The sequence below is a fragment of the Petaurus breviceps genome, unplaced genomic scaffold (assembly GCF_028583685.1).
Source record: "Petaurus breviceps papuanus isolate PSGF00001 unplaced genomic scaffold, PetGlider_PUasm1.0 81, whole genome shotgun sequence".
Lineage (NCBI taxonomy): Eukaryota > Metazoa > Chordata > Mammalia > Diprotodontia > Petauridae > Petaurus > Petaurus breviceps.
In genome coordinates, this window is record NW_027186546.1 from 6,224,876 (window position 1) to 6,252,143 (window position 27,268).

General features: G+C 38.5%; 1 protein-coding gene and 1 long non-coding RNA gene across 2 annotated transcripts; one reads left to right on the top strand and one right to left on the bottom strand.

Annotated features, from left to right (window-relative positions):
* The first annotated feature begins 1,945 nt into the window (after window positions 1–1,945).
* Window positions 1,946–9,148, top strand: LOC138176126 (mediator of RNA polymerase II transcription subunit 21). Its single transcript, XM_069106887.1, has 4 exons — window positions 1,946–2,081; window positions 5,910–6,024; window positions 7,803–7,903; window positions 8,606–9,148. The coding sequence occupies exons 1-4, from the start codon at window positions 2,040–2,042 to the stop codon at window positions 8,780–8,782; spliced, it is 435 nt and encodes a 144-aa protein (XP_068962988.1). The 5' UTR covers window positions 1,946–2,039; the 3' UTR covers window positions 8,783–9,148.
* On the bottom strand, window positions 8,883–25,920 carry LOC138176127 (uncharacterized). Its single transcript, XR_011172166.1, has 2 exons — window positions 25,049–25,920; window positions 8,883–9,236 (listed from the first exon to the last, which is right to left on the bottom strand). It is a non-coding gene; the product is annotated as an uncharacterized lncRNA (long non-coding RNA).
* Between the last annotated feature and the right edge of the window lie 1,348 nt (window positions 25,921–27,268).

Consider the following 27,268-nt stretch of genomic DNA (forward strand, 5'->3'; position numbering starts at 1 on the left):
ATAGTGGTCCAAGGAGGACAACCAGAATGATTAAAGGCCCTGGATGCATGTCATATGGAAGTGGGCATGGTTAGTCTGAAGAAGAGAGTACTCAGGGGTAACCCAATAGCTGTGTTCAGCTATTTGTGGAGCAGGGAAAAGACTAGTTCTATTTGGCCCTAGAAGTCAAAAGCAGGAGTAAAGGGGAGATATTGCAAATTTAAACTTGATGGCAAGAAAAGCTTCCTAACAACCAGAATTGTCCAAAATTTGAATGGGTTACTTCAAGAGGGTTCCCTCTCCTGTGAGATCTTCAGGCAGATGTGAGCTGTCCACTATCTTATACTGGAGGTTCCTTTTCTTTAAGGATTGGATTGATGGTTGCTGAGATTCCTTCCAGTTCTCAGCTTCTTTGATTCTGTAAAAAGACCACTACTCCTATTTTTGGAGAGAGGAATAATCTTATGGTTCTTTATGACTGTTTTCCTAATTATTTTGGTAAATTGCTGTATTCTATTTGCAATATTTTACTTAATATTTTCACACTGGTGTTAATTAAGGCCCAGACAGTATTAGCCTACTATTTCCCAGGTTGACGCATCAAAACTATATTTGCCTCATAGAAGGAATTGTGTAGCTTACTATTTATATTTGTAAAAAGCCTATGTAACATAGAGATTGCTTGTTCTTTGAAAGGTTGGAAGAATTCATTTGTGAATCTGGTCCTCATTAAATGTTTTTCTGACGTCTCCTTCTGAGACTGGTATATTTAGGTTGTTCATTTCTTGTGTTTGTCATTGAGTATTTAACATTTTTGTCTAAAAACCTTTACCCTCCAAAGGGAGCCATTCCTTGAAATAAAGAAAAAGAGAAAAAAACCTGCAAAACAATGTATTCATTTCATGTTTTTGTTTTTTATATTTATATGATTATTTTTCGTGCTGTTTCCCTCTCCACATTGGCTTGGGAGCTTCTTAGGGGCAGGGACCCTATGTTTTGTCCTTGTTTTTTGCAAAACAAGGCCTGAAAGGCCTAGCACATAGTAAGCCTATATAAATGTTGTTTGTTGTTTTTATTATTACTACTATGTACCAGGTACAGTTTACAGCATTCCACATGCATAATCGGTCAAGCAACAAGCATTTATTAATCCCCAGGATAAAAAACAGCAAAAAAAAAAAAAGGTGTAAGATATTAAGCTCAGTCTTAATGAACTCTTCACCTTTACAAATAAACAGCTGACCCACTCATTTTCAATTACTAAATTCTGAAGACATGTATATCTATGCATTTAAAACTATTCAACAGATAACAGACCCCCAGCAGACATACTAAAACACTGAGGACATTGTCGCAGCTCCCCCATGCCCGGGCACCGTTTGCAATGGAAAAGTGGTCACGTGCAGCAGGAAGGGTCAGCACAGCCCCATTTCAAACTGGAAGAGCTAGGGGTCAGCGTTGACTTGACGGTTAACCACATGTGTGAACTAGTCTAACCTGGTTGGGAGGTGGGGGCTAAGTGGATAAGCCAAGGTCCCTTTCCCACTCTACACCTAGGACCGTTATGTCCCAAATAATGCTAGATAATGCAAGCGCTAAGTGCTGAGCACGGTGCAAAGGCAGTGCCTGCCCTTACATTCTAAAACAGAGAAGAAGGCTACACAGTTGAACTTGCTGGGTGGCGGTGACAGAGAGCATGCCCCGGAGTCGGGGAAGACTCCTCTTCTTCAATTCAAAAATGACCTTAGACACTAGCTGTGTAATCCCGACAAGGTCACTTAACCCAATTTGCTCCGTTTTCTCAACTGCAAAATGAGATGGAGAAGGAAATGGAAACCTCGCCTGCGACTTAGTCAAGAAAACCCCAAACGAGGTCCGGAAGAGTAGGGAACGACCGAAAAGACTAAACAACAACAAACTAACTCCCTTTCGAGCACCCTGCTGGGCAATAGACCCGCCCCCTTTCTGAAGAGCAGTCTCGTGATTGGTTGCCCGCGCCGTCCAATCAGGTGGGAGCGGGCTATAGGAAGGGCTGCGGCTTAAGCGACTACGCTGGCAACATGGCGGATCGTCTTACTCAGCTTCAGGATGCCGTCAACTCGGTGAGGAGGCGATGGCGTTGGGGTCGCCGCCTCTTTTATTCCTGGGCGGGGAATGGGGCGTCGGGGTTTTGGCGTTTTCTTTGGCTGGGCTGAGGTGACGAGGTGAGAGAGCTGGCGATACCGCCGCCGGCCCGGGAGCCACAGGCGGACTGACCCAGGCTGCGGGGCAGGGGGGAGGGGCCGCGGCGTGGGCTTGTACGAGAGACCTACGGGAGACGTCATCGCCTCGGGCTCGACTCCCCTCCCCTTCCCCCTCTCCCAGTGCGGCCGGTCTGACTCGGGAGCGGCCCGGGTTACACCGTGGGGAGGGGAGGGGGCCCAGAGGAGAGTCCTGCGCGTCGCCCGGCGGTCCACGGCCCGGAGGAGGGAAGCGCGCGCTGCTGGCCCTCGGCACGCGCCTGTGCTGTGGCGGCGGCTGCTCCTCCTCCCAAGATGGGCGCCGGCTTGACCCTCTCGGGAGGAGAGTGCCCCGAGTATCAGTCCACAGCCACAGTAGCTGACCCCCAATAGAGGAACGACCCCATAAGGGGCAGGAACCGTGCTGATCGCGTTACAGAAGTGAATCAGTAACCAACATCTATTAAGCGCCAACTGTTTTCCACCCACTGTGAAGCGCCTATCAGATAAAAATAAACATTAAGCGCCTAGCATGAGCTATGCACTTTACAGATGTTAATCGATAAATATTAAGCACCTCTTCTATGCCTGGCACTGTGCTAAGCCCTCTGCAGATGCCAATCAATAAATATTTTTAAAGCACCTTATATGAACGTGGAACCGTGCTAATAATAAGCATTTAATAAGAGACTTCTCTGTGCCAGGCACTGTGTAGAGGGCTGCTGTTTTTAATTTAATCCCCACAACAGCCCTGGGCAATAAGCGCTAGTATGGTCTCTATTTTACAGTTAAGGAAACTGAGGCAGACAGGTTAAGTGACCTGCCTCGGGGCATGGACAACTTGTAAGTATGGGAAACCTATTGTGAACTCGGGTCTTTTTGACTGTAAGAAGCAGGTGACTTCATTTAAAGCTGTCAGTGTGCCTTACGTGTTGTCTCATCTCTGTTGGCCCCAGAGCACCCGATGTGTCGGTATAACCCTTACATGTGAAGAAGCCGAAGGTGTGTTTTCTTAGTTGCTTTTCACAGAAGCTATTGATGTGGTTATTATTGTTAGAGGCAGCTAGTGATGATGGGTAGAGACTGGGCCTGGGAAACCCATAGGGGCTCTCTAACTGTGACATCTGCCCAGTTTGCTCTGTTTGCCTCACTGTTTTCAGTTGTAAAATGGAAATAACAACACCCACCTCACAGAGTTGTGAGGTTGAAATGAGATAATATTTGTGAAAAATATCTCAGCACAGTGCCTGGCACAGTGTCCCTGAGTCCAAGTCTAGTGCTCGTCACCCAGCCACTTGACTGCCCTAGTGAATTGGGCTTGCTGACCAGTGTGGCAGCAGGATGAAGAACCTTAAGTTCCTGATCATTGCAGTGTGATTGTTCAGCCAGAATTAAATTGGAGATGGTACTGCAAAATTGATCGCATTTATCTTATGTACAAAAAATATAGGGAATATTGATTCATCTTAGCCATTGTCTTCAGAAGGGAACTTATGGAAATAGAGGTGAAAGTGGAAGTTCGTTTATTTGACAGATAATGAGTGTATACTGTATGCACAGCCTCACTAAGTTCTGCAAGATACAGTTCTTTCCCTCAAAGAACCTAGAGTTTAGTTAGGACAAAATATATATGCATTTTTAAAAATAACAATACCAAAACAGCATATTGATTAAAATCCAATGTGAATGCAACTCAAGTCCTGTGGATTCAAGAAAGTAAAGATTAGCTTGCTCAAGAAATGTAGAAAGGGTTCATGGAGCCTAAATGAATCAGAAGATAAAATGGAAATAGTGGGTAGGGGAGATATTATTGAGAACTTTGAAAGCTCATCTAATGTATTTGAATTTTATCCTGAAGACGATAGGAAACTACTGAAAGGTTTTGAGCAGAGTGGTAACATGATAAAAGTGGTGTTTTTAAAAAATTAAATGCCACAGTTTTATATAGAACAGATTAAAGGAATGTGAGACTAGAGACATTAGGAATCTATTGCAGTAATGCACAAGTGAACAGATGATTAGGTAATAGGAATAGAAAATAAGGGACAGGTAATGAGATATTTTAAAGGAAGAAATTAATATTACTTGTTAACAATAAAAGGAGAATCATAAGATCATAGAGATAGATCCAGACAGTAGAGGCTGTTAAAAGTCCAAGTATGAATCAACAGTGACAGGGCAACCAAAAACTCTAAAATGAGCTTAGACTTAATTAAAATAGAATAATCTATTTAGAGCTAAAGGGGATAGAGGTCATCTGGTCCAACTATCTCACCATAGAGAATAAGTGATTTCCCTAAGGTTTTACAGTTAATAAGTACAATCATAGCATCTAGAAAAAGAGGTGATAGTTGTGTTGTGGGCAGCTAGGTAGTGCAGTGGATAGAGTGCCTGGGCTGGAGTCAGGAAGACTCATCTTCCTGAGTTCAAATGTGGACACAGATACTTATTAGCTGTGTGACCCTGGGCAAGTCACTTAACCCTGTTTGCCTCAGTTTCCTCATATGTAAAATGAGCTGGAGAAGGAAATGGCAAACCACTCCAGTATCTTTTCCAAGAAAACCACAAAATGGGATTATGAAGAGTTGGGAATGACTGAAATTACTCAACAAAAACAAGTTGTATTATATTCTGGTTGCACCACATTTGGAAATTTGTATTCACTTCTACTTTTTCAGAAGAATATTAAAAATTTGAGGATGACCAGGATCGTGAAGAGACTAGAACTGAGATGAGGTGCCTTAGCAGATAGTGAGGTTCTCATTACTGAAGGCTTTAAGTGGAAACCAAATGACCATTTGCTAATATAGTGGAGGTTGGTCTAGATGACCTCTGAGGTCAAGTCCCTTCCAACTCTTGAATTCTATGATATGACTCTTAGGTTTAGAGCTAACTGAAGAATGATATTAATGGTACCATAGATGGACAGGAATATCAGAAAGGGGAGTCAGTTTCATGTGGGAAGATGATTTGAACATATGCTGAGTCTAAAGGATGAAATACCTCCTTTGAAACATCTAGTAGGCAGTTGGAAATGGAGGCTAGGTTGAGAGATAAGCGCTGAAAGAAAGTTAGGAGTCATCAGCCTAGAGATAGCAGAGAGCAGTTGAGCAATTATGTCACCCTGATGCTCTTCTAAATGAGCCCAGAGTATCAGGAATAATAGTCTGTGAACAACGTATTGTACCTGGGTACCTGGTGCCTGGGTGAATTCTCAGGTGATTTCTTTGGTGCCTGTCCTAGGCATGATTGTAGTGCTTTCATACAGAAGAAAGGAAAATGTGTTTTTAAATCATTCTTTCCTATTTTGTCTAATTCTTCACTTGTATAACATTTTTACATAGGTAAAATATTGCCATTTAAATTCATTTGATTTATTTTATTCAAAATGACTTTTTAAAAGTTTATCAATAATTTTGGTTCTTTATCTAGGGACTATCACTAAAAAAAGTTGCTTAAAAAAGGGGTGGGGGGGAGGGGAGTATGAATAGAGCTAGGTGAATAGAGCACTGACCCTGGAGTCAGGAGGACCTGAGTACAATTACAACCTCAGAAACTTGACACTTACTAGCTGTGTGACCTTGGGCAAGTCACTTAACCCCAATTGCTTTGCCTTCCCCCCCTCCAAAAAAAAAATATTGCTTCCAATATCCCTAAACTTTGCAAAAATAACAACCCTGAGTCCCTAATCTTTTCATAATCTGTTTCTAGCTTGCAGATCAGTTTTGTAATGCCATTGGAGTGTTGCAGCAATGTGGTCCTCCTGCTTCTTTCAACAATATTCAGACAGCAATCAACAAAGATCAACCAGCAAATCCTACAGAAGGTAAGTTCTTTATATGTTTTAATTTAAGTTAAACTGCTTTACTATATACATTTGCTCAGAAGATGAAAATATATTTTCTTTTTATACACTTAAAATGTTTTAAGCTATTTAGGTTTATTTGTAGTGGGTTGTTATAATACATCAATCTTGTGAAATAAACTGTCCTTTTATATAGTTACAACATTGCTGATCCATTGTCAGGTAGATGGTTAATGGTTCCCAGTAATGGTAATGGATTTGTGCTTCCCTGTATACTCAGTCCAGTCTGAGCATGCATTTTAGTAATAGTATCTCTGGGGAAGGGTACAGCCTGTTAACTGTGAGGTAACTAGCTATAAATTAATCTTGTGAGGTAGATTATTGTTATTCCCATTTCATCTAGATGAGGGAAGTATACTTGTTCTGATTCATATAGTGTATCAGAAACCTGGTATCAGGTCATACTTTAATGCTTAGTCTTGAGTGAATCACACCTCTACTTTTCTGAGTGGGGACTGGGAAAAAGGACCAGGACTAGTAGAGGGAAGGACTTTTAAATTTGGTAAAATCTGGTGTTACAATCCATAAACTATTTGTATTTGTTTTATTTTTAAAAATTTAAAGTTTTTATTGAATATCTTTTTTTTGTATCACATTGTTTCCAAGATATCTTTATCCTGGAAGCCCTCTGTCATAACAAAGATTAAAAAGAAGAGGGAAAATTAGGGAGTAAAACTAACTAACACTGACCATATCTCATATTGTACGTAGTATTTCACATTAGTGGCCCCCCCACCCTTTGCAATTGAAGGAGTGTTTTCTCTTGTGTGTTTTCTTCAAACCTGAGAGATTTTTGAAATGACCTAGTTCTGGATATGATAAAAGTTGAGTTTACTTACTAGAGTAGCTGAACATGTGAAGAAATCCTATTAATTAAACTTCATGGGAAATATAATTGTGCTGAAGTGCTCCAGTGCTGAAAATTATAGTCCCTCTATACTTTGTCCTATGTGACTTCTCCATGTTTTTATTTAGATCCTCTGTAGAGGCTGCATCTAGCTCTTGTCATATTATTTGGGTACCTGGTTGGCATTTGGATGATCCATTTATTATTTCTCATTTTTGAGAGATACTGGCCCATCCTTTTCTGGTCAGACAGATTTTTTTTTTTATCTCTTTTGCCCTGAATTTTGCATGCAGTTTATTTTGGTAATATGATCCATTCTATTTACATCTACCATAGTATTTGGCTCTTCATTGCCTTTTCTTTGTGTGACTTACTTTGCTTCCTTGAAGATTGTGATTTTTTTTTTTTTAGAGCCATCAGGGTTAAGTAACTTGCTCAAGGTTACACAGCCAGTTATTTTTGTGTGTGTGTGGGTGCCAAGTATCTGAGGCCGGAACTGATCCCAGGTCTCCCAATTCTGGGGCTGGTACTCTTACTCACTGCGCCACCTGGCTGCCACATGGTTGTGATTTTTCATTATTTATATATATGTGGTATCAGAAGATTTTAGTGTTAATTGGATCTGTAAGTGGTAACTTATTTTGGACACTACTTGTGTTAGATTTGCCTTTAATTTCCAGGTTAATTAATAGCAGTTAATAGGGATAAATATAAATTTTAGTTAATATAAGCTCAGTAAGATTTGGACATTAAAATAAAATTTTAAGTATTGGGAACCTTTTATAAAAAGTCAATGATTTAGGTATTCAGGTTAATTATTTTAAAATATGTTTGATTTCTGAGAGCTTCAAGTATTCTGTAATTTCCTAATCAAGTTAAATTGTTTCTATAGAATATGCCCAGCTCTTTGCAGCATTAATTGCACGAACAGCAAAGGACATAGATGTTTTGATAGATTCGTTACCTAGTGAAGAATCTACAGCTGCTTTGCAGGTAAGGTTCCTTAGAAAATTTCTAAATAAGACAGATTATTGTCTTTTGTGGTAATATTTAACACCTAGCATATGAGAATAGACCTGGATTCTGCACTTGAGGGCAAACCTCAGTATGCTGGGTCTGACAACCCTTTCTAAGATAACCTTCATTTTTGTTAACTTTCTCAGCAGGTAGGAGATCTGGGTTTGCATACTATCTCAAATACTATAACATCTTCTGGATCCCTAACCATAGCAAGTCACTTGCCCTTTCTTACCTTTAATATCCTCATCCTTAAAATGAGAATAATATTACCAGTATCTATTTCATAGGTTTGTTGTGAGGAAAATACGTTGAAAACCTTAAAGCATTATGTAAATGTGGGTTATTTTCTCCTAATTAAAGGTTTGAGTAGGGTAGAAATATGAATATGGTATTAAAAATTATGAGCAGGGGAGTTACCTATAGATAGCCCATATTTGTTTTCAAAGGTTCCTAGTTTTTGAAAAGCTACATAGCAGAGTTTGCTCAGTGTATAAAATATTGACTAATTTTTGCTTTTCCCACAAGTCTGTGAACTTCAGCATGTGGAAAGCCATCCAGATTTAAAAGCATATCAGTTTATTGCTGAGTTCATCACTTTTAACCTTCATTAATCACCAATGGTTTTTTCTCCCCTTTTCATTCTAAAAGCATTCATTTGCTTTTCTTCCCCCTAAGGCTGCAAGCTTATGTAAGCTGGAAGAAGAAAACCATGAGGCTGCTACATGTCTTGAAGATGTTGTTTACAGAGGAGATATGCTTTTAGAAAAAATACAGAGTGCACTTGCAGACATTGCTCAATCACAGTTGAAGACAAGAAATGGTACTCACAGCCAGTCTCTCCTAGATTCCTAGCACCCGTGTCCATATAGCATGTGGCTGAAAAATTGAACTGTTTTAATACAACCTAAGTTCTGCATCAAATTTAGATGTGAATTGTACCAACATTTGCAAAAAACATAAAGCACTGTGAGATGACTTGTCTCTTTAGTAATTCTGAACAATCTGTCCATGTCACTTTTGATATAGAATAAGCCCTATAAAATGCTGAGTTGTGGTAAGTTTGTGAATTGAATCAGCTTTAAACTATTTTGTTGTCATTGTTGCCATTGTTATCTGTATAAAGTTAAATTTCCTTTTGCTTATTGAGGATAATCTTGCTTTCAGGGTCTTATTAATATAGTTAACTAGAGTCAGCTATAAAGTCCTGTGTTGAAACAATTTGCTGTCTCGTTTAATTGTTTCTACTAGATTAAATTCTCTTAGGGTGAGGAAGGGGCAGGGAAAGGAGTAAGTATTTATTAAATGCCTACAGCGTGTCAGGCACTGTGCAGAGAGCTTTATAAATATTATTTCATTTAGATAAGACAGGAAAACCATGTACTACCTTTTTTTTTTTTCCTTTTTGGAAGGGGGAAGGCTGGACAATTGGGGTTAAGTGACTTGCCCAAGATCACACGGTTAGTAAGTGTTAAGTGTCTGAGGCCGAATTTGAACTCAGGTCCTCCTGACTCCAGGGCCAGTGTTCTATTCACTGTGCCACCTAGTTGCTCCTACTACCTGACTTTTGTATCTTCCAGGGCACCAATATGGTATTCTTCACATAATAGGTACTTAAATGTTTGTTACATTAAATTTGTTCCATAGTTTCTGCTAAATTTTGAAACCAAAATTCTTTTTTTAAAGTGAGACTTCAGAGTTGTTTTAATTTGCCTTCCTCCAATAAGGGGTCCCTTGCCAGTAATACAGGTATTAAGGCAAGGCCCTAAAATCAGATAGTGTCTGTGGGAATGGAAAGAGATGAGTTGTGAGCTTCTTAAGGAAGAATCTGAGATTGGTTGTGATGTGGCAGAATTTATTAAAGAGGGAATTGTTAAATATGTTTTAAAGTTTCTAGCTTCTTGGGGAAAATCGATATGAGCAAGGGATTCAGGAGGAGGAACTATTATTAGGTTGGTTTTGAGATGATAATGATTTTTGTGGTGAACAGGAAGTGGGCAGTTGGGGCAGCCTGGAGGGAGCATGGAACTGAGAAGCAGACTGGGTTCTAGGCCCAATGCTGCCTCTAATTTGCTCTTCAAATTTGGGTGAGTAACTTATCCTGCATGGATAGATAGATTGGTTGGTAGGTAGGTAGGTAGCTTGATACATAAAACATTAAAACTTGCTAGGTGATAGGCACTGTGTCCTTTGGTTTCTCATCTGTAAATGTTGAACTGAATGATCTCATAGGTTTCTTCCAATTCTAAGTTCTATGATCTGATCAGTCACTGTAGTTATGTCACTTTGGCTTAACTGTTTTTCTTTGTTATATGAGAGTTTTAATGATAGGTGGGGAGGAGGTTTAAAAAAGCATCAGTAAAATACATGAAAAACCATGCATGCTCTGGAATCAAAGTCTGGCACAGACTGATTGCTTCACTTAGTATTGTCAAAGTTTTTCACTTGATCTTATTATCCCTGTAATTTATAGAATATATTCAAAAGGAGAATGCACAGGAAAATTCCTAAAGATAAGAAAACCAACAGTGTGGATTTGTAATAACTGCATTTACCTCAAATGTTTCATAAACAAAGCTTACGTTTGATAAGTTTGTAGATTTAGTACTGGAAGGGAACTTAGAAGCCTTTTAGTCCAACCCCCTCATTTTATAAATGAGGTAATTGCTGCTGCACATTAAGTGACTTGCTAAATACCACACAAATGGTACATTTTCTTTTGTTCCCTGAAAAATAGCAAGGAATTTCATTGATTTATCCATAGTAAACTAGTGTTTTGTTCTTACTCTTACTCTCAGTAGAGAAATTAAACTGAAAACTCAATGGAAAAGTAGCTCCCATGGCTATATGGAAAGTTAATTGTTTTGAAAACCACACTGTCCTGCGGGGTTGTGTCAACAAATTTTATCTATTCATGGGTATGATGGTGGAGGAAATTTACTCAAATCAATGCCACTGTTTTCTCATTTCAGGCTGGAAAGTGCTATTGGCCTTATAAATATTTTTCAAGCTATTCGACAACTTCAGCTTCTGTCTACAATAAATATAATCCTCTCACTAAAGCTTTCTATCAGTTATCCTCTTAACTATACAAACTTTTTCCTGAAATGCCTTATACATAGAATTGCCTAAATGGGAAAAGGAACCCTTCTTACCAATAATTGTCATTAATTAAGGAGCTTATCCCACAACATCTTCCACTAAAGATGAAGGTCAAAATGTAGGACTTATAAAATCATAGAATTTTAGAGGTGGAAGGGGCTAATTTTATAAGTAAATTGAGGCCAAGTGACTTGCACACACTATGTGGTAGAGCTGAGATTAAGTATAGTCCAGTTGATTTATTCTTTTGGTTCTGCCTGTTGTTTTCCATAGCTTTTTCCACTATGACAAATCACCTTCTTGTTTAGGATATTAAAAAAAAAAAAGATACTTTGAAAAAGACCTGATATATCTTGGCTCTGCAATAAAAATCTTCAACAAAGATTAGGCCTATTAGACATTAAATCAATACAAAAAAAATATGGGATCTGTTTCATCAAATCACAATCCGCATCCACCTAGTTACTTTACATCGCCTGGAGGCATCTGAACTAAGAATCTCAAAATCAGTATACTATACTACTATCTACTGGCCTTCAAGTCAGTCTTCCTGCTTTCTTAACTTAGTATATGACTTGGAAGTTGTTTTCTTCAGCTCAATCCTTATCCTTTGGGTCTTCATTATACATAAAAAACATTTTTAGAACTGGAAGAGTTCTACCTCAGTGGCCATCTAGTCCAGCCCATGCCAGAAAAGCAGTCCCTACTGATAACACCAAAGAAGTGATCATTCCTTGCTTTTAGAGGGCAGCAATGAGAAAAGCAGAGTCTGGGACCCTATGTCCTTCAAGTTTTTGTCCAAGACAATTTTTTTATATCATTTTTAAAGGTTTCTTTTGGCAGTCATTTGTGACTCCACTAACCACCAGAAGTAGGTTGTAGTCATGTTTTCATAAGTCTTGGGAGGTTCTCATGTCTGGAATACATGCCCTGGAAAGACAACATCTCTGTTGTTATTAGGTTGGCAGATAGCAGCATTGGCGCCTCTGAATGAAGAAGTTAACACCCACGGTTGGTCTTTTCTTCTTCTGACCTCTTACCTGATAGTTTCTATGGCTCAGTAGTGTTATTAATTGGAGGATGAGCTGTGACTTATTCCTCAGAACATCCATCTTCCTCTTCAGGAAGATCCTCAAATTTTATTGTTAGAAATGTACAGTTATGCCTTTCCTTTTCTTCCTGAATGACATTCTTCCCCTCTCTAACCTTCTGACAAGGATTGTTTCCTCTATGTCACTTCAGATTCTTTATTTCCCCATTGAGGGATAAAGGTATCCTTATTTAGGAACATTTCATTGTCCTCTCCAACCTGTAATGGATTAGACCAGCCTACACTTGAAACAGGAAAGTCACTTGACTTTGACTGAAGTACTATCATTATACAGTCAATGCAAATTACAACGGAATTACCCCTGCTTGCAGTATTGATTTAGATTCTCAGACTTGGTTTTTGGACAACTTGTAGGTGTTTATATATTCTAAGCATCTTGTAAGACCTTTTCAGTCTTTTAGTAACTTGACAGTCACACCTTTTTTTCCCTTTCAAATTAATCTCTTATTTGTTTTATTATTTTTTTTAAACTTACAAATTTACTTCTTCAGCCTTCTTTCATAGAAGCTGGAAGTAGAAACTATACCTAGAAATTGTTCTCCATTTTTTTTTCATAGTTTCTCCCAAACTTCTCCTAATTAGGAGAAGCCTAATTAGAAGCCTTTCTCTCTTCTGCTCTTCCTGCAGAACTTAGAAATGGGAAAAATTAGACAAATTGGTGGCCCTTTGAACATTCTGATGTACACTTCATCACCCTGCTTAGCTCTTATAATATTTCTTAACTTTTCCCCTCTCCACCCCCAACCACCCAGAGTAACAAATGACTATACTTTAGATCAAACCATTGCCCACAACTTCCTTCTCTCAGATTCTGAACTCTAAAATTCTATTCTTTTATCAGTTTCTTGTCCTTCCACTTTTACTTTGCCTCACTCCCAACTCTTTTCTTCATTTGCACTTTAATTTTCAGTTTTTCTTCTATTCTCTCTGTTCTCCCAGTCTGTCATTCCTGCTCTGGCCTCATTTTTTCCCATTCACAATCTTGACCATATAACCTGTTCAATTATACAGTGTGGTCCATTCTTGAATTCTTTGCCTCCTTGCCTACATTTCAGGCATCCCTATAAATCCTTCACCCTGCCATCTTAAGTTATCTAGTATCTTTCCTCCATTTCACTGCCAAACTGCTAGAAACAATATTCCAAGTTCATTGTCTCCACTTCTCATTCCTCAGTTTGCAGGCCTACATCATGTGAGTCAAACTTTTTTCTAAGATTACAAAAGATCTCTTTTGCTAAATCTGATTTTTTTCTTCAGTCTCCATCCTTCATGAGGACAGTATTTTACAGTGTCAGCTACGCACCCTCTCCGGATACTCTTCATTCCTTCCCTTGTGTGGTGCTACTCTCTCTTGGTTCTTTTTCTTATCTATCTGACTCCCCTTCAGTTTTGTTTGTCTGGTCACATCCATCTCCCCTCCTCTAAGAATGATTGTCTCCCTAGGCTCTTGTGCTTTCTCTCCCTATAACCGTGTTCTTTAATGAATTCGTCAGCTCCCATGGATTCAGTTGTCATTTCTGTATAGATGACTCCCAAGTCTGCCTGTCTCTCTACATGTTTATATGATGTGTATGTATATATACACATATATGTATATGTGTAGCCCTAATTTTTCTCATAAACTCCAGTTGGTTATTGGCAGTAGCTGCCTATTGGACATATCTACCTAAATCTCCCATCAGTATCTCAAACCCCAACGTGTCCAAAATGGAACTCATTTTCTTTACCTCTTCTACAAACTTCTCTAAATCCTCTCTTTCTGTTCAGAGCACAGTGATCCTTCTGCTCACTCAAGCCTGGAATCATTTGACTCTTTCTTCTCTCTTATCCCCATATCTAAGTCAGTTGTCATGTCTTAATGATTCTACCTCCACAACATCTCTCAAATTCTCTCTTTTCTCCAATCACATAGCCATTGCTCTAATTCAAGACCTTTTCTCTTGGACTATTATTATTATTGGTTTTATTATAATTTAATTTTAGATAATAGTTTATTATATATGATATATAATGTAATGTTTTAATTTATCATCATAATTTTATTTATTATAACTATTCTAATTGGTCTTTATGTTTCCAGACTTTCTTCTGCAATTCATTTTCCAAACAACTTTCAAAATAATTTTCCTAAGTCACAGGTCTGGTCATGTCATTTACTTGCTCAGAATTCTTCAGTGGCTCCCTACTAATTTTAAGATAAAATAAAAACTCCTTAGGCTGGCATTTATAGCTTCCTATAATCTGGTGCCATTCTACTTTCCCAGACTTATTTTATATTTTTCTCTTTCAGTCATTGCATTTGACGTTCCAACCAAATTGGCCTACTAGCTCTTTTCAGGACTCATCATTCTGTGTCTGTCTCTGATCCTCCACACAGGAATGCCTGGAATGTATTCCCTCCTTCATCTTTGCTTCTTAGAATCCTTTGCTTCTCTTTGTGAAGCCCAGAAGCCTTTTCTGATCTCTTAGTTAGTTTTCTCTCCTTCCTTAAATTGCCTTATGCTTCATTATATATTAGTATACTTTTATTTCTGTCAGTTGAATGTAAAGGCCTTGAGAGTAGGGACCATATGGAGGTTTTTATCTTGGTATCCCCAGTATGGTATAGTGCCTTGAACATAGCAACTACATAATAATTGTTTACCAGATTGAAATTAATTCCTCTGCCCTAGAGAGACTATTTTCTACACTGTTTCACAAACATGTTAGATTTCATTTCCAGCTATAAGCCTTTGCGTATTCTGATCCATGCTGCTAGAATACACTTTCCCTTCTATCTTTCCTTCATTCTTCACAGTTCAGCTCAAGTTCTACATCCTCCAAAACTATTCTCAGACCACTTCAGCTCACTTTGATGTCCTCCTTCCCTTACCTCACTAGTGCTAAGCTGGACTACTAATTTTTCCAATTAATCATAGACAATGTATTGCCTTACATTGTTATTTCAGTTACTCAGTCAACAAGCATTTATTAAGTTCCTAGGGATGTCTTAAACAAGTCTGTCTTGTCCCTCCAACAAAACTATAAGGACAGGGAGGGTACATTCCTTTTCCATCTCTGTATCTAACACAGTGCTTTGCACTTACTGGGATTCACTTAGTATCACTCCAAGGACTAGGTATGCTGACAAGCATTAAGTTTTATTTGTGAGCTCTAAAACTTCCACCCTGTGTCTCTGCAACATTTTGAATGGGCCCAGGTAGAGCACTTTACCTGTCCAACCTCTGGGGGAGTAGATTGGTTAGTTTTGATTCAAGAGCAGGTATACAGGCACAGTCCTGCTTGGATGAAATTCCAGGTCTGGAGGAGTTGGGCCCAAGATGTGCATATCAAGAGCATTTAGTGAATACTTGGCCAATTTCAAGTTTGGTTGAAAGATGCTATGTTCCTCTTCCCTCCCTCGCCTCCCTTACCTCCCTTTGGAATAATTTTTCATCCTCTCCAGTGAAATTTTTTTTTCTGGCTGTGTTTTTCAAAGGACTTAAAAGAACTATGGATCCAATAGTTTACTAGTCTTCCTCAAATTAATAAAATACATTGTGAGATTTAATGATTCTGTTAGGTCTTTAGATTCAGTAAATTCTTTTGTAAGAGGGAATTTTCAGATGCACAGTGCCTAGCACATGGGTGCTCAATAAATACTTGTGGATTGATGTTCTTTGGAATGTGATCTGTAGGAGACTTGATGTTTCAGGGGTGACTTTGTACCTGGAAAGTAGAGGAAGGGTGAAGGGTGGCTATTGCAGGCCCAGTAAAGGTGGAGAATCGTAAGACATGTTCATTCCCTACCTATCTGAGTCACCACTAGGGGGCAGACTAAACTCATAATCTGTCTCCCCACCCCCATTAATCTCTTTAGACAGCCAAGAGACGTCTATGTGTTTAATCAGCATCTTCACTGATTAAAATTGTTAGGTATTTAAGTATAAGTATGCATAAAAGTAAATTTAGCTCCAGTAGTAAATATTAATTCACAGGAGAGAAGAGCTGCAGTTGACTGTCTAGTTCTAGAGGCTAGAAAGGGCCCAGAGTAGTCCTTAAAATGCTTTTGTTGTAGTTGTTCAGTTGTTTTCAGTCATGTCTGACTCTTCCTGACCGCATTTGGGTCTTCTTGGAAAAGATACCGGAGTGGTTTACCATTTCCTTCTCCAGTTCTTTTACAGATGATGGAACTGAGGCAAATACGGTTAAGTGACTTGCCCAGGGTCAGACAGCTAGTAAGTGTCTGGGAGGCCAGATCCAAACTCAGGTTTTCCTGACTTCTGACCTTGGACTCTATCCATTGCACCATTTAGTTGCCTTCAATGCCATGTATAAGGCTTGTACCTTATACATAGTAGGAGTTCAATAAATGTTGGAATGAATATATATTTCATTGATACAGCTAAGATGGGGCTGCTAGGTTGTACAGTGGATAGAGAACTGAGTCTGGAATCAGAAGACTCATCTTCCTGAACTCAAATCTGCCCTCAGAGTATTTTTGCCGAGAAAATCCCAGACATGACTGAAAAACAATATGACTAAGGTGTAGTTTATTTTAGGAATTTGTTGAAGATTATATTTTTGACATTTGTCTTGTATTTGAAGGAGGCGTTATAACTTGATTAAAAAATAGCCCCATAAATTCTCCAAATAAAAATTTAAAATTACTTCAATAAAGAAAATGAAGTATTGAATGATAAAATAACAATAAGTAGCAATGTGTTCTTATACCACAATGGTCAGTGCAATGACCAAATTTAGAATGTGGTTAATTTGTATAGAAATATAAATGGTTGGCTATTTGACATTCTGTTTATATTGATATTGAACTTTATCATTTCCTATGATTTTGATATTTTATCATATAAATCTAAAATATGTAAAAAGCATGATAAAAGTTTCTTCCAAGTTATTCTTTTCAATTAATTTGAATGATAAAATAATGTCAAATTGACAGCATAGCATTAAATACATCAACCAAATAACATTGGGACAGTGTTTCTGTAATATAATCAAGTCTTTAGGCAATTAAGTCAATACAAGACAGTATTTTAGAATTTGTTCAGGAAAATCTAAACAAGTGAAGCAGATCTTTCAATTTGTTCAGAAAAATAAAAATTAATTTTATGAATAGTAAATCACAAGCTATACATATTCATAGCTTCTTATTTCGCAGGAAATAAGCATATTAAAGTATTCAAGAGACTTAAGAGGAAGGAAAAGAAAGAAGGTAATTGACAAGGAAGAGTAAAAATAGATAAGTAAACATTTGGTAAAGTAAAACAAATTAGAGATTAATCTAAAAACAGAAAAGAAATAGAGTGGCTATCAAATTGCAAAAAGGTTGAAAAGATCTTAGAAAGTTCTTTCCATATTAAATACTTTTTTAATCATTTAAAAATTGTAACTTGAAAGGAATCTTTCACTTGAAATCACTTAGAAAACAATCATTTTTATGTTAGGAACAGACCTTTGAAAATAATTTCATCAACATTAACATAGATCAGAGTATTTTGAAAAAAAAGCAAATCTCTTGTCTGTTATTTCTACTTTCAAATAGACAAGACCTTATAATTTGTAGATTTTCTCTTACTTATTCCTCATAGGTAAATGTATTGCTATCAGATAGCTTTGGCCATATCAAGGTAGGAATTTGAAAAAAAAAAAAAGGGCTTGAGGTGGGTAGGTGGTGAAGTAAATACAGCACTGGCCCTGGAAACAGGAGGATCTGAGTTTAAATCCAGCCTCAGACACTTTACACTAACTAGCTGTGTGACCTTGAGCAAGTCACTTAACTCCAATTGCCTTGCCTCCCCACTCCAAAAAAATTTTTTTAAAAAGAAAGTGGGCTTACCCATTTTTCTAAATGTACTTCTGGTGCTTATAAATGTACTGTGTCCCAAACATCTCTTAGTGCAATTTTAAGCTTTAATCACTTTAGACATATGAATGCAGCAAACTTACCAAAAAAACATCATTTGAAAGTTTATATAAATTTATGCTCATTTCTTTTTTGTGCATTTTAAATAATTAGTAAATTTTAAATTTCTGGAGGAACCTTTCTCAGACTAGTAGATCAGGAAAGAAGTTCCCCGCTTAGCCTCAGTCACTTGATCAGTTTCAGTTAGATATTTTTCTTGTGTGGTTATCTCAAGAATGTTTTGTGGACATCGAAACCTCATTCTTTTGTATGATTTTAAGACTAGAATTATAAAGGCAACCCCTTTAAGTCACTAAACAGCAGATGAAAGTTTGTTATAAATTTTAAAAATTGACCAGAGTAACATATAATGAAGGATGATGGTTCTACTGAATTTTAATAAGAAATATATGAATATTTTAAGTTTTAAAATAACCTTTAAAATGTTGCTTTTTTAGTAAGTTTTCATTGGCTTGAAGGGCCAGTTGTATGGGTAGTAGGGTAGTAGTAGTAGTAGTAGTAGTAGTAAAAGTAGGGACTGATTACTCAATGCCCTTTTCCTGTGTGAGGGACAGGAGGATTTGTCAAGAATTGGAAATGAGAGAGATCCTGGGCTTCTTCTGTCTTCCAACTTTGAGAGAGAAGATGCACAATGCTAGCTTTCCTTTAGGTCACTGATGGAAAAAAAGACCCTGGCAAGAAGCTGGCATGAGAGGAGTTGGTAGTCTCTACCACATCCCTCTCCCCAGATATTTTTTGGGGGGAACTTTCCTTTGGGAGAGAACTGGGACTCTCTGTCTCTCTCTCTCTCTCTGTGTCTCTTGCTGTCTCTGTCTTTCTCTCTCTGTCTCTCTCTGTCTCTGTCTCTCTCTCTCTCTCCCCACCCCACCCCTCCCATCTCTGTCTCTCTTTTCTCTGTCTCCCACCACCAATAGGAGAGCTCCTTCAGTTTGTATTTTCTAGTACAGAGGTTTCAAACATGTAGCTTATATGCCACATGCAGCTCACAATATTACCAAGTGCAGCCCGAACCAGATTAAAATGTAATTGGGAAATATTTTTTTAAATAAATACAAATTTAACCAAAAAACACAATAAAAAGTAGATAACATTATATTTTAAAACCAAGGTATTACGTGGTCTCTAGGGATCCTTATGTACTGATTAGTGACCCCTGTTTCTATTTAAGTTTGACACCACTGGTCTGGTATGTGTGTATATGTGCATAGTGAGCTTTCTCACTTTACACACATACATACATATATACACATGTATTATATATGCTGTTTTCTCTGATTTCTGTTTTTTTTTTTTTTTAAAGCAATCGGGGTTAAGTAACTTGCTCAAGGTTACACGGCCAGGTGTTTCTGGGTGGGTGCTAAGTGTCTGAGCCCGGATTTGATCCCCAGGTGATCCCCACACTGGAGCCGGTGCTTTTACTTGCTGTGCTACCTGGCTGCCCAGATTTCTGTTTTTCTCTCAGCTTGGATAAATGGTTTTCTTAGCTATTTGCTATGAATGTTCATTGTGAAGCTGGTATTTGGTGGGAAAGGGGTCAAGACTTACATATAGAGCTTATACTCTTTCACATAAAGAAATAGTGATTAGGATCTATAGTTTGAATCTAAAGAATACATCCCCTAGACTAATAATATTTAAGGGAGCAGATAGATATAATTCTAGGTTGGTACCTTTTGTCTCTGAGGAGAGCAGAGTGATCAGAGACTGACCCCAACTTCCTGCTTCTCTTCTTGGAAGGAATCAGTCTCCCTTAAAGAAAGGCGTGGGGAGGAGACACAAAAGATGTTTATTCTTGACTCTCTGGGATTGTGTGTAGACAGACACATGTGGATATCCATAATCCACATGGGCAGCAACAACACCTCTTTGCTACTGTAGCATTTATACTTCTGAAGTCATTAAAGCTTAATATTGCACTAATACATCCTGTATATAAGAGAAGACAGTTAATCCTTTGAATCTGACCTGCACCAGGTATTCTCAAGGAAAAAGAAAAATTCTACAAAGCATTGATTAGATCTTTTCCTAACCAGGCTAGTGTTCAGTTTATGCTTATCAGGAATATATTAACCTTTATATTACCAAAATGATAAAAAAAAAAAAAAAGCTGGGTGGCACAGTGGATAGAGCCTTTGACTTAGAGTCAGGAAGACATGAGTTCAAATCTGGTCTTAGGCACTTACTAGCTATGTGACTCTGGGCAAGTCATTTAACCTCTGTTTGCTTCAGTTTCTTTGTCTGTAAAATGAGAATAATAATAATAGCACCTATATCCTAGGGTTGTTGTGAGGATCAAATGAGAAAACCTCACAGTAGGGGTTAGTATAAATGCTGGCTATTCTTATTATTATAATAGACATATTCCAATAGTGCTATGGCTTTCTGGGAACATGTTCATTGGAGAAGTGGGTGGAGTGTGCTTGGAAGGGAAAAGGCAAGCCACAAACAAGAATAATAAGATCTTGGAGTTTTAGAGCTAATTTGGAATGTGGAGTTGTCTAAGTAAAAGTGTGCTAGCTGCTGGGATAAGAGCCCCTTAAACCAAGGGTAGTGAGGAAAACAGGAAGGAAGAAAATGTACAAGTAATTTTAGCTTAGAATTTGAATAGAACAAATATACCCACAAAACAGAAATGGACAGCAGATTAAAAAATTTGAAATCAACAACAATATGTTACTTCAGGTAACAAAAACGTGAGATACACTCAAAGATAAAATAAAGGGCAGGAGTAGAATTTATTATGCAAAAAAAGCAGGGATAGTAGTCATTGATCTCAGACAAAGTTAAAGTTAAAATATATTTAATGAAAAATAGAGAAATGACATTTTGTGTCAGCAATATTATTCAATATTGCTTTAGACCATTTAAAATACCTAGACGGTATACCTGTCAAAACAGATGCAGGTACTATATGAACATAAACATAAAAAACTTTTTTTTTTTAAGCAATCGGGGTTAAGTAACTTGCTCAAGGTTACACGTCCAGGTGTTTCTGGGTGTGGTGCTGAGTGTCTGAGCCTGGGATTCGATCTCCAGGTCATCCCCACACTGGAGCTGGTGCTCTTATTCACTGAGCCACCTGGCTGCCCCAATATAATACTTTTTAAACAAATAAACTGAGATCTAAATAACTGGAAGTAGTATTTATTGTTCACGAGTAGATAAAGCCAATATAATTTTTAAATGTCAATTTTACCTAATATATTTATTTAATGTCATCCCAATTAAATTACTAAAAAATAATTTTACTGGGTTAGAAAAAATAATTACAAAGTTCCTTTGGAAGAATAAAAGTTCAGAAACTTCAAAGAAACCAGAGGAAAAAAATGTAAAAGTAGATTTAGTGGTATCAGACCTTAAACCGCATTATAAGGTGAGAACATTGTTGAAGTGTAAAAAGGATAATTTCAATTATTTTAAATTAGAAATTTTCTTGTATAAATAAAGCCTATGTGGCCAAAAATAGAAGGAATGTAGAAAATTGGGGGGAAAACTTTCATAGACAATCTCTCAGATAGAATATGATTGGATTGGAATATTACTGTAGTATAGGAAATGATCAGCTGGTTGATTTAGAAAAACATGGAAAGATTTGGACTTATGAAGGAAGTATGCCCTCCCCCCTCAGAGAAACAGAAGATAGGAGGAAATAACCATAGTATAGTCTTACATATGTGTGCATGTTTATAGATATCTATATGTACCTGTCTTATCTGAGCTTAATTGTAGCCTTCTTTAGGGTAGTGGGGACAGGGAGGGAGGGGAAAAAACTGTAGTAAAAAGTGTACAACAATTCCCCAATTGACATATGGTCAAAGAATATGAACAGGCAGTTTGCCAGAGGAAGAAATCAAAACTAGCTATAGGCATGTGAAGAAGTGCTCTATCACTTCTGATTAGAGAAATACAAATTAAAACAACTCTGAGGTACCACCTTACACCAATAAGATTGACTAATATGACAAAAATGGAAAATGATAAATGTGGGAGAGGATATGGGAAAATTGGGACCCTAATGCACTGTTAGTGGAGTTATGAAGTGATCCAGCCATTCTGGAGAGCAGTTTGGAACTAGACCCAAAGGGCAACCAAACTATGTATACCCATTGATCCAGCAATACCACTACTAGTTCTGTATCCCAAAGAAATCATAAAAAAGGGAAAAGGACTTACATGTGCAAAAATATTTATAGCAGCATTTTTGTGGTAGCAAAATATTAGAAATTGAGGGGATGCCCATCCATTAGGGAATGGTTAAATAAATGTGGTATATGAATGTAATGGAATACTATTGTGCAATGAAAAATGATGAACAAGCAGATTTCAGAAAAACCTGTAAAGAGTTGTAAGAACTAATGCAAACTGAAATGAACAGAACCAGGAAAACACTGTACATAGTATCATCACCATTGTGTGATCAACGATAAATGACTTAGCTCTTCTCAGCAACATAGTGATCCAAGACAAGTATAGAGGACTCACAAAGAAAAATGCTATCCACATCCAATGCAGATCAAAGCATATTTTTTTTCACTTTCTCCTGTTTTTTTTTCCCCCTTTTGATCTGTTCCTTCTTTCACAGCTGTGGCTAATATAGAAATATTTTTACATGATAGCACACATATAAACTATATTAAACTGCCCACCATTTTCAGAGAGGGGAGGAGAGAAAGGGAGAAAAGTTTGGAACTTGAAATATTGTAAAAATGAATGCCAAAAGTTTTCTTGACACGTAATGGGAAAAAAAATATTATTAAAAAAAAAAGGTACACAATAGAGAACAAAAGAAAACCACCAAGGAAGCAAAGAAAAGCTGGACAGCTTTGAAAGTAGTCTGTAGTATTTATTATGTAAATTTTCTAGAAATGGAAATTATTGTTTTATATTGAATCATCTCTTAAGGTCTGCTCTTGTATATGCCAGTGTGTTTTTTTTTCTTTTCTCATTTTGTATTTAAGTTTAAAATTGAAAAATTTACCAAAAAAAAAAAGCTCCTTAACCAGTTAGTCAGCTAAAAAGCATTTATTGAGTAAAGGCTTATTACTACACGCTAGGCATTGGGCTAAGTGCTGGGATATAAAGATGGGCAGAATTAGTCCTTGACTTTAAAAAACTCATTCTTATGGGGAAAACAAGCTGGAAATAACTAGGTTATTTCCTACAAGTTAAATATAGAGCAGACAGAAGGTAATCTCTGAGGGGAAGGCACTAGCAGCTGGGGGAAGACTGGGAAAGGCCTACAGATTTGAGGGTGGGATCTGAGTTGAATCTCTAAGGAAGCCAGGGAAACTTAAGAGGTTTAGGTGAGGAGGTAAAGAATTCCAGGTATAGAGGATAGTCAGAGCAAAGACACAGGATAGAAGATAAGATTGTCCTCTCTGAAGGTCTGCAATTCAGACAATGTAGCTGAATTGTGGCGTATGGAAGGCAGGAAAGTATAAGAAGAATAGGAAGAAGGGCTTTAAATGACAAGCTGAGGACCTTAGAAGTAATTGGGAGTCATTGGAGTTTATTGAATGCAGGTGAGGTGTGGTGACATGGTCACCACATACACTTCAGGAAAATCATTTTGGCAGTTGAGTTGGAGGATAGATCATACTGAGGAATCAACACCAGTTTCAAGGCTATTGTGAGAGTGATTAGGGTGGAGACTGTGTGTGTGTGGTCGAAGGGGACTATGAGTGGAAAGGGGATATATGCAAAACAAACTTTTAAAAAGTGATTTTGAACATTTTCTTATCCAAAGTCTGTCATTAATGTTTCCTTATTCTTTAGTCATTTTTTCAGCTGTGTCTGACTTTTGGTGACCATATTTGAGGTTTTCTTGACAAAGATACTGGAGTAGGTCTCCATTTCCTTCTTCAGCTCATTTTACAGATGAGGAAACTGAGGCACACCGGGTTAAGTGACTTGCCCAGGGTCAGATAGCTAGTAAGCATCTGAGGCCAGATTTGAACACAGGCAGATAAATCTTCCTGCCTCCAGACCCAGCACTCTATCCACTTTGATACCTAGCTATCCCTGTCCTTGATGTGTTTGTGATTAAAAACAAAATACCACTACTCGAGACATCTCACCAAAACTTCGTCATGGTATGGACCAATATGGTATGAGAGCACAGTGCTGTCTATTGTTGAACTTAAGCATTCCAAAAATGCCTAATGTGATGCCTATTTTACAGTTACCAAGGTTCTTAAATCAGAGAATTGTTCATCATAAGAGAACTACAGAGAAGCTTTGTTATCCTATTGAGAAAACTTGGAACAGAATTTAATGAACTTCTTGGATGGATCTGTGTTGTTGTTGTGGATACTCCTTCCAATGATGAAGATTGCATTATTCTTTATATTAAAATTTTGTAATGCATTGTGTTATCAGTACAATTCTGATTCTTCTGACAGTGTGCAATTCCGTGATCTACAGCTCTGTGTCATAGATGAGAGAAGATTGTGTCTTCGGTTCTATGTGGCAAAGAACAGCTTAAAATCAGTGATAGTGTTCCAGAATTTCCCACCTGTAATGCAGACTGATTTTCTCCTTTTGTTCAACTCTAAGCCCAGCTCACTGTCCATCTGTATGTATGTGCTCTTGAACTGAACCAAGCTTACCGAATAGTGAATAGGCATTCTTTATTCACTTGGCTTTTCATATGTGGACTGCTTAGGCTGATTTCCTGTAAATCTCATCTTGGAGGTTCTGAAAAGTTCTGGGAACTTGAAACAACCAGGGCAATGTCATTCATAAACAGGAGCATATGAAGGAACTGAACAGCTATAGAGAATGGGCTTTGTTTGAGAGTTAGAGGGCTGGCCCTGGAGTCAGGAGACCAGAGTTCAAATCCAGTCTCAAACACTGATTCTGGGCAAGTCACTTGAGTTATCTCAGCCTCAGTTTCCTCAATTGTAAAATGGGGATAATAGCACCTACCTTGCACGATTATTGTGAGAGTCAAATGAGATATTTGCCAGAACATGTAGCACAGTGCCTGGCATATTCTAGGTATCATAGAAATGCTTATTCCCTTCTCCATATTTCTTGTTTTTTTCTTGCCCAATATTAATGTTTGGAAGGTTGTCATACAGGGTCGTTTCTGTTGTTATGTCTTCAAGGAATCTTACATAATTTCATATATTTATTTATGAGAATAAATATATTGTTGGAAGGGGGAAGGAAAAGAAGAGAATGAGCATTTAGGAAAGAAAGTTGAGTAGTTTAATCAAATACTTTTTGACAGACAAACAATAAATACAGTAGGTATTCTCTACATCTTTCAGTCAATTTTCTTTTCTTGCTTTTTGGAGGGGCAATTGGGGTTGTGACTCGCCGAAGGTCACACGGTCACACAGCCAAGTATTAAGTGTCTGAGGCAGGATTTGAACTCAGGTCCTCCTGACTCCAGGGCCTATGTGCCACCTAGCTGCCCCCATTTTTTTCAGTCAATTTTCTGATGTTGAAGATGTGGCATATTGTAGACCATCCCTTGCAAAAGCTTTCCTGGTCTCTACTAATTACCTCATCAAGTTATGTTCTCAGTGCATTTGTAGATAATTCTCATAAAATGTTATCTATTTGGGAAAGTAAACATATAGGTTGGTAGTTGCTAATGTTCACTTCTTCATCTTGTTTTGGTTTTTAAAAAAAGAAGCTTTTTACCCAAGCCTTTGTTATCTTCCCTTCATTTGGCTACCTTGTAAATTGCTCCCTCAAAGTCCTCACAATTGTCATCTGCATGGTTCTTCTCTTCTAGTTATATTTCATCTAATCCAGCTATCTTTTCAATTTTTGTTCTTAGTTCCAGTTATACCTTTTCTTTAAGCATATTCAGGCCAGTTGTGACGGCTCCACCCTTCTGATGATGAAAAGAATCCTTTATTTAAAAAAAAATGGTTTACAGATCTTTCCCATTCTCCCTCAGTTTGTTCTCCTTTCGGTTTTACCCTTCATTGTCACTACGATTGACTTCAATTATGTGAAGGTGGCTTTGACTGAATAAATCAATCATTTCACTCCAGCGAAGTAACTAACAAGATGCTATGAGCTGATACCTTTATCAGGAGAGAATTGATCTCAGTTAGGCAGCAAGATAGAATTTGGGGTGAACGAAGCTTAGACGTCTCTACTGCCTCAGTCAGTCCAAAGTTTAACTAGATGCAGGCCGGCTGGGGTCTGTTGGAATTAGAGAGAGCGTGTGGTCGTGGCATTCTTCAAACTAAAAACAAGCTAGTTTGCTTTCCAGCTGATTTGAGTATCTTGCAGTGGGAAGGAGAGAGAAATCCTAGCCAGTTCCTGGAAGGGGAATACTTGGGGAGAGGAGGGAAGGAAATGATTGCTCTTCAGTTCATTTCTCCGTCACTCCCCGCCCCCTCCCCACTTAGGACCCTGTGAACTTAATGGGCCAGGGGATTTGGAAATTTTCATTAGCATGTTGTCATTAGTGTTTTTATTGGAACAAACTAGACGGAGAGGGAAAGTAGCTTTAGGATTCTACCGAGCATTGCGCTTCCTTGTGTGGGGCGGGATGCCTTGGGGGTCTCGGCCTCAGTCCCGGGTCCTTTGGCCGGACCAGAAAGGCCAGGACAGTGTTGCAGGAGCTGCTCCGCGGGGCAGCTCTTCTTGGGCGCTGCATGTGCCCGAGGGCATCGCCTGCAGCTACTGCAAGGTGGGCCCGCGGGGTCCAGGAGGCGTCTCCCGGCCTCTGCTTGGTGCTCCGCGAGGCCAACAGCACTGGCCCCTCCCGGGTTTTTCTCTTGGTGAACGTGCGGCGCGCCGGGCTCTGGGTCACAAGACCCTCCAGGAGCTGGACCTGATCCGATCCCACAGCCGGAGGAGCATCAGGAGGCAGCCAGAGCTCACCTGTAGGAGCTGCAGCGCCCCAGGACGGGTAGAAGTGGGACTCCCCGAGCAGATGCCTCAGCGAGGAGCCTGAGAGCGAGAAAGGACAGATCACCTTCCTCGAGGTGCATCCCGCGGTGCCCGAGAGGTACCTTGTGCAGGAGCTACCAGGAGGGCCCGGCCAGCCTGCCTTGGGTAAAGAACAAAGCCGGGACCGGACCCCAGGAAAGGGTCATCATCACTACAGGATGACTTACCCTGACTCGGGCCGAGAAATCACTAAAAACCGATTCTAAAACCTAATTTCCATTCTCTGCCATCAGTTCAATGAAATTCCAGGTGATTTCTTTGGCAACATGTGTCTCTCAGGACT

What these genes read in the sequence shown, in the direction of transcription:
- LOC138176126 (XM_069106887.1), top strand. Translation starts at nt 2,040, where the DNA reads ATGGCGGATCGTCTTACTCAGCTTCAGGATGCCGTCAACTCG. An exon ending in TTCAGGATGCCGTCAACTCG is followed by an intron (nt 2,082 to 5,909) that starts GTGAGGAGGCGA and finishes ATCTGTTTCTAG; the next exon opens with CTTGCAGATCAGTTTTGTAA. An exon ending in AATCTACAGCTGCTTTGCAG is followed by an intron (nt 7,904 to 8,605) that starts GTAAGGTTCCTT and finishes CTTCCCCCTAAG; the next exon opens with GCTGCAAGCTTATGTAAGCT.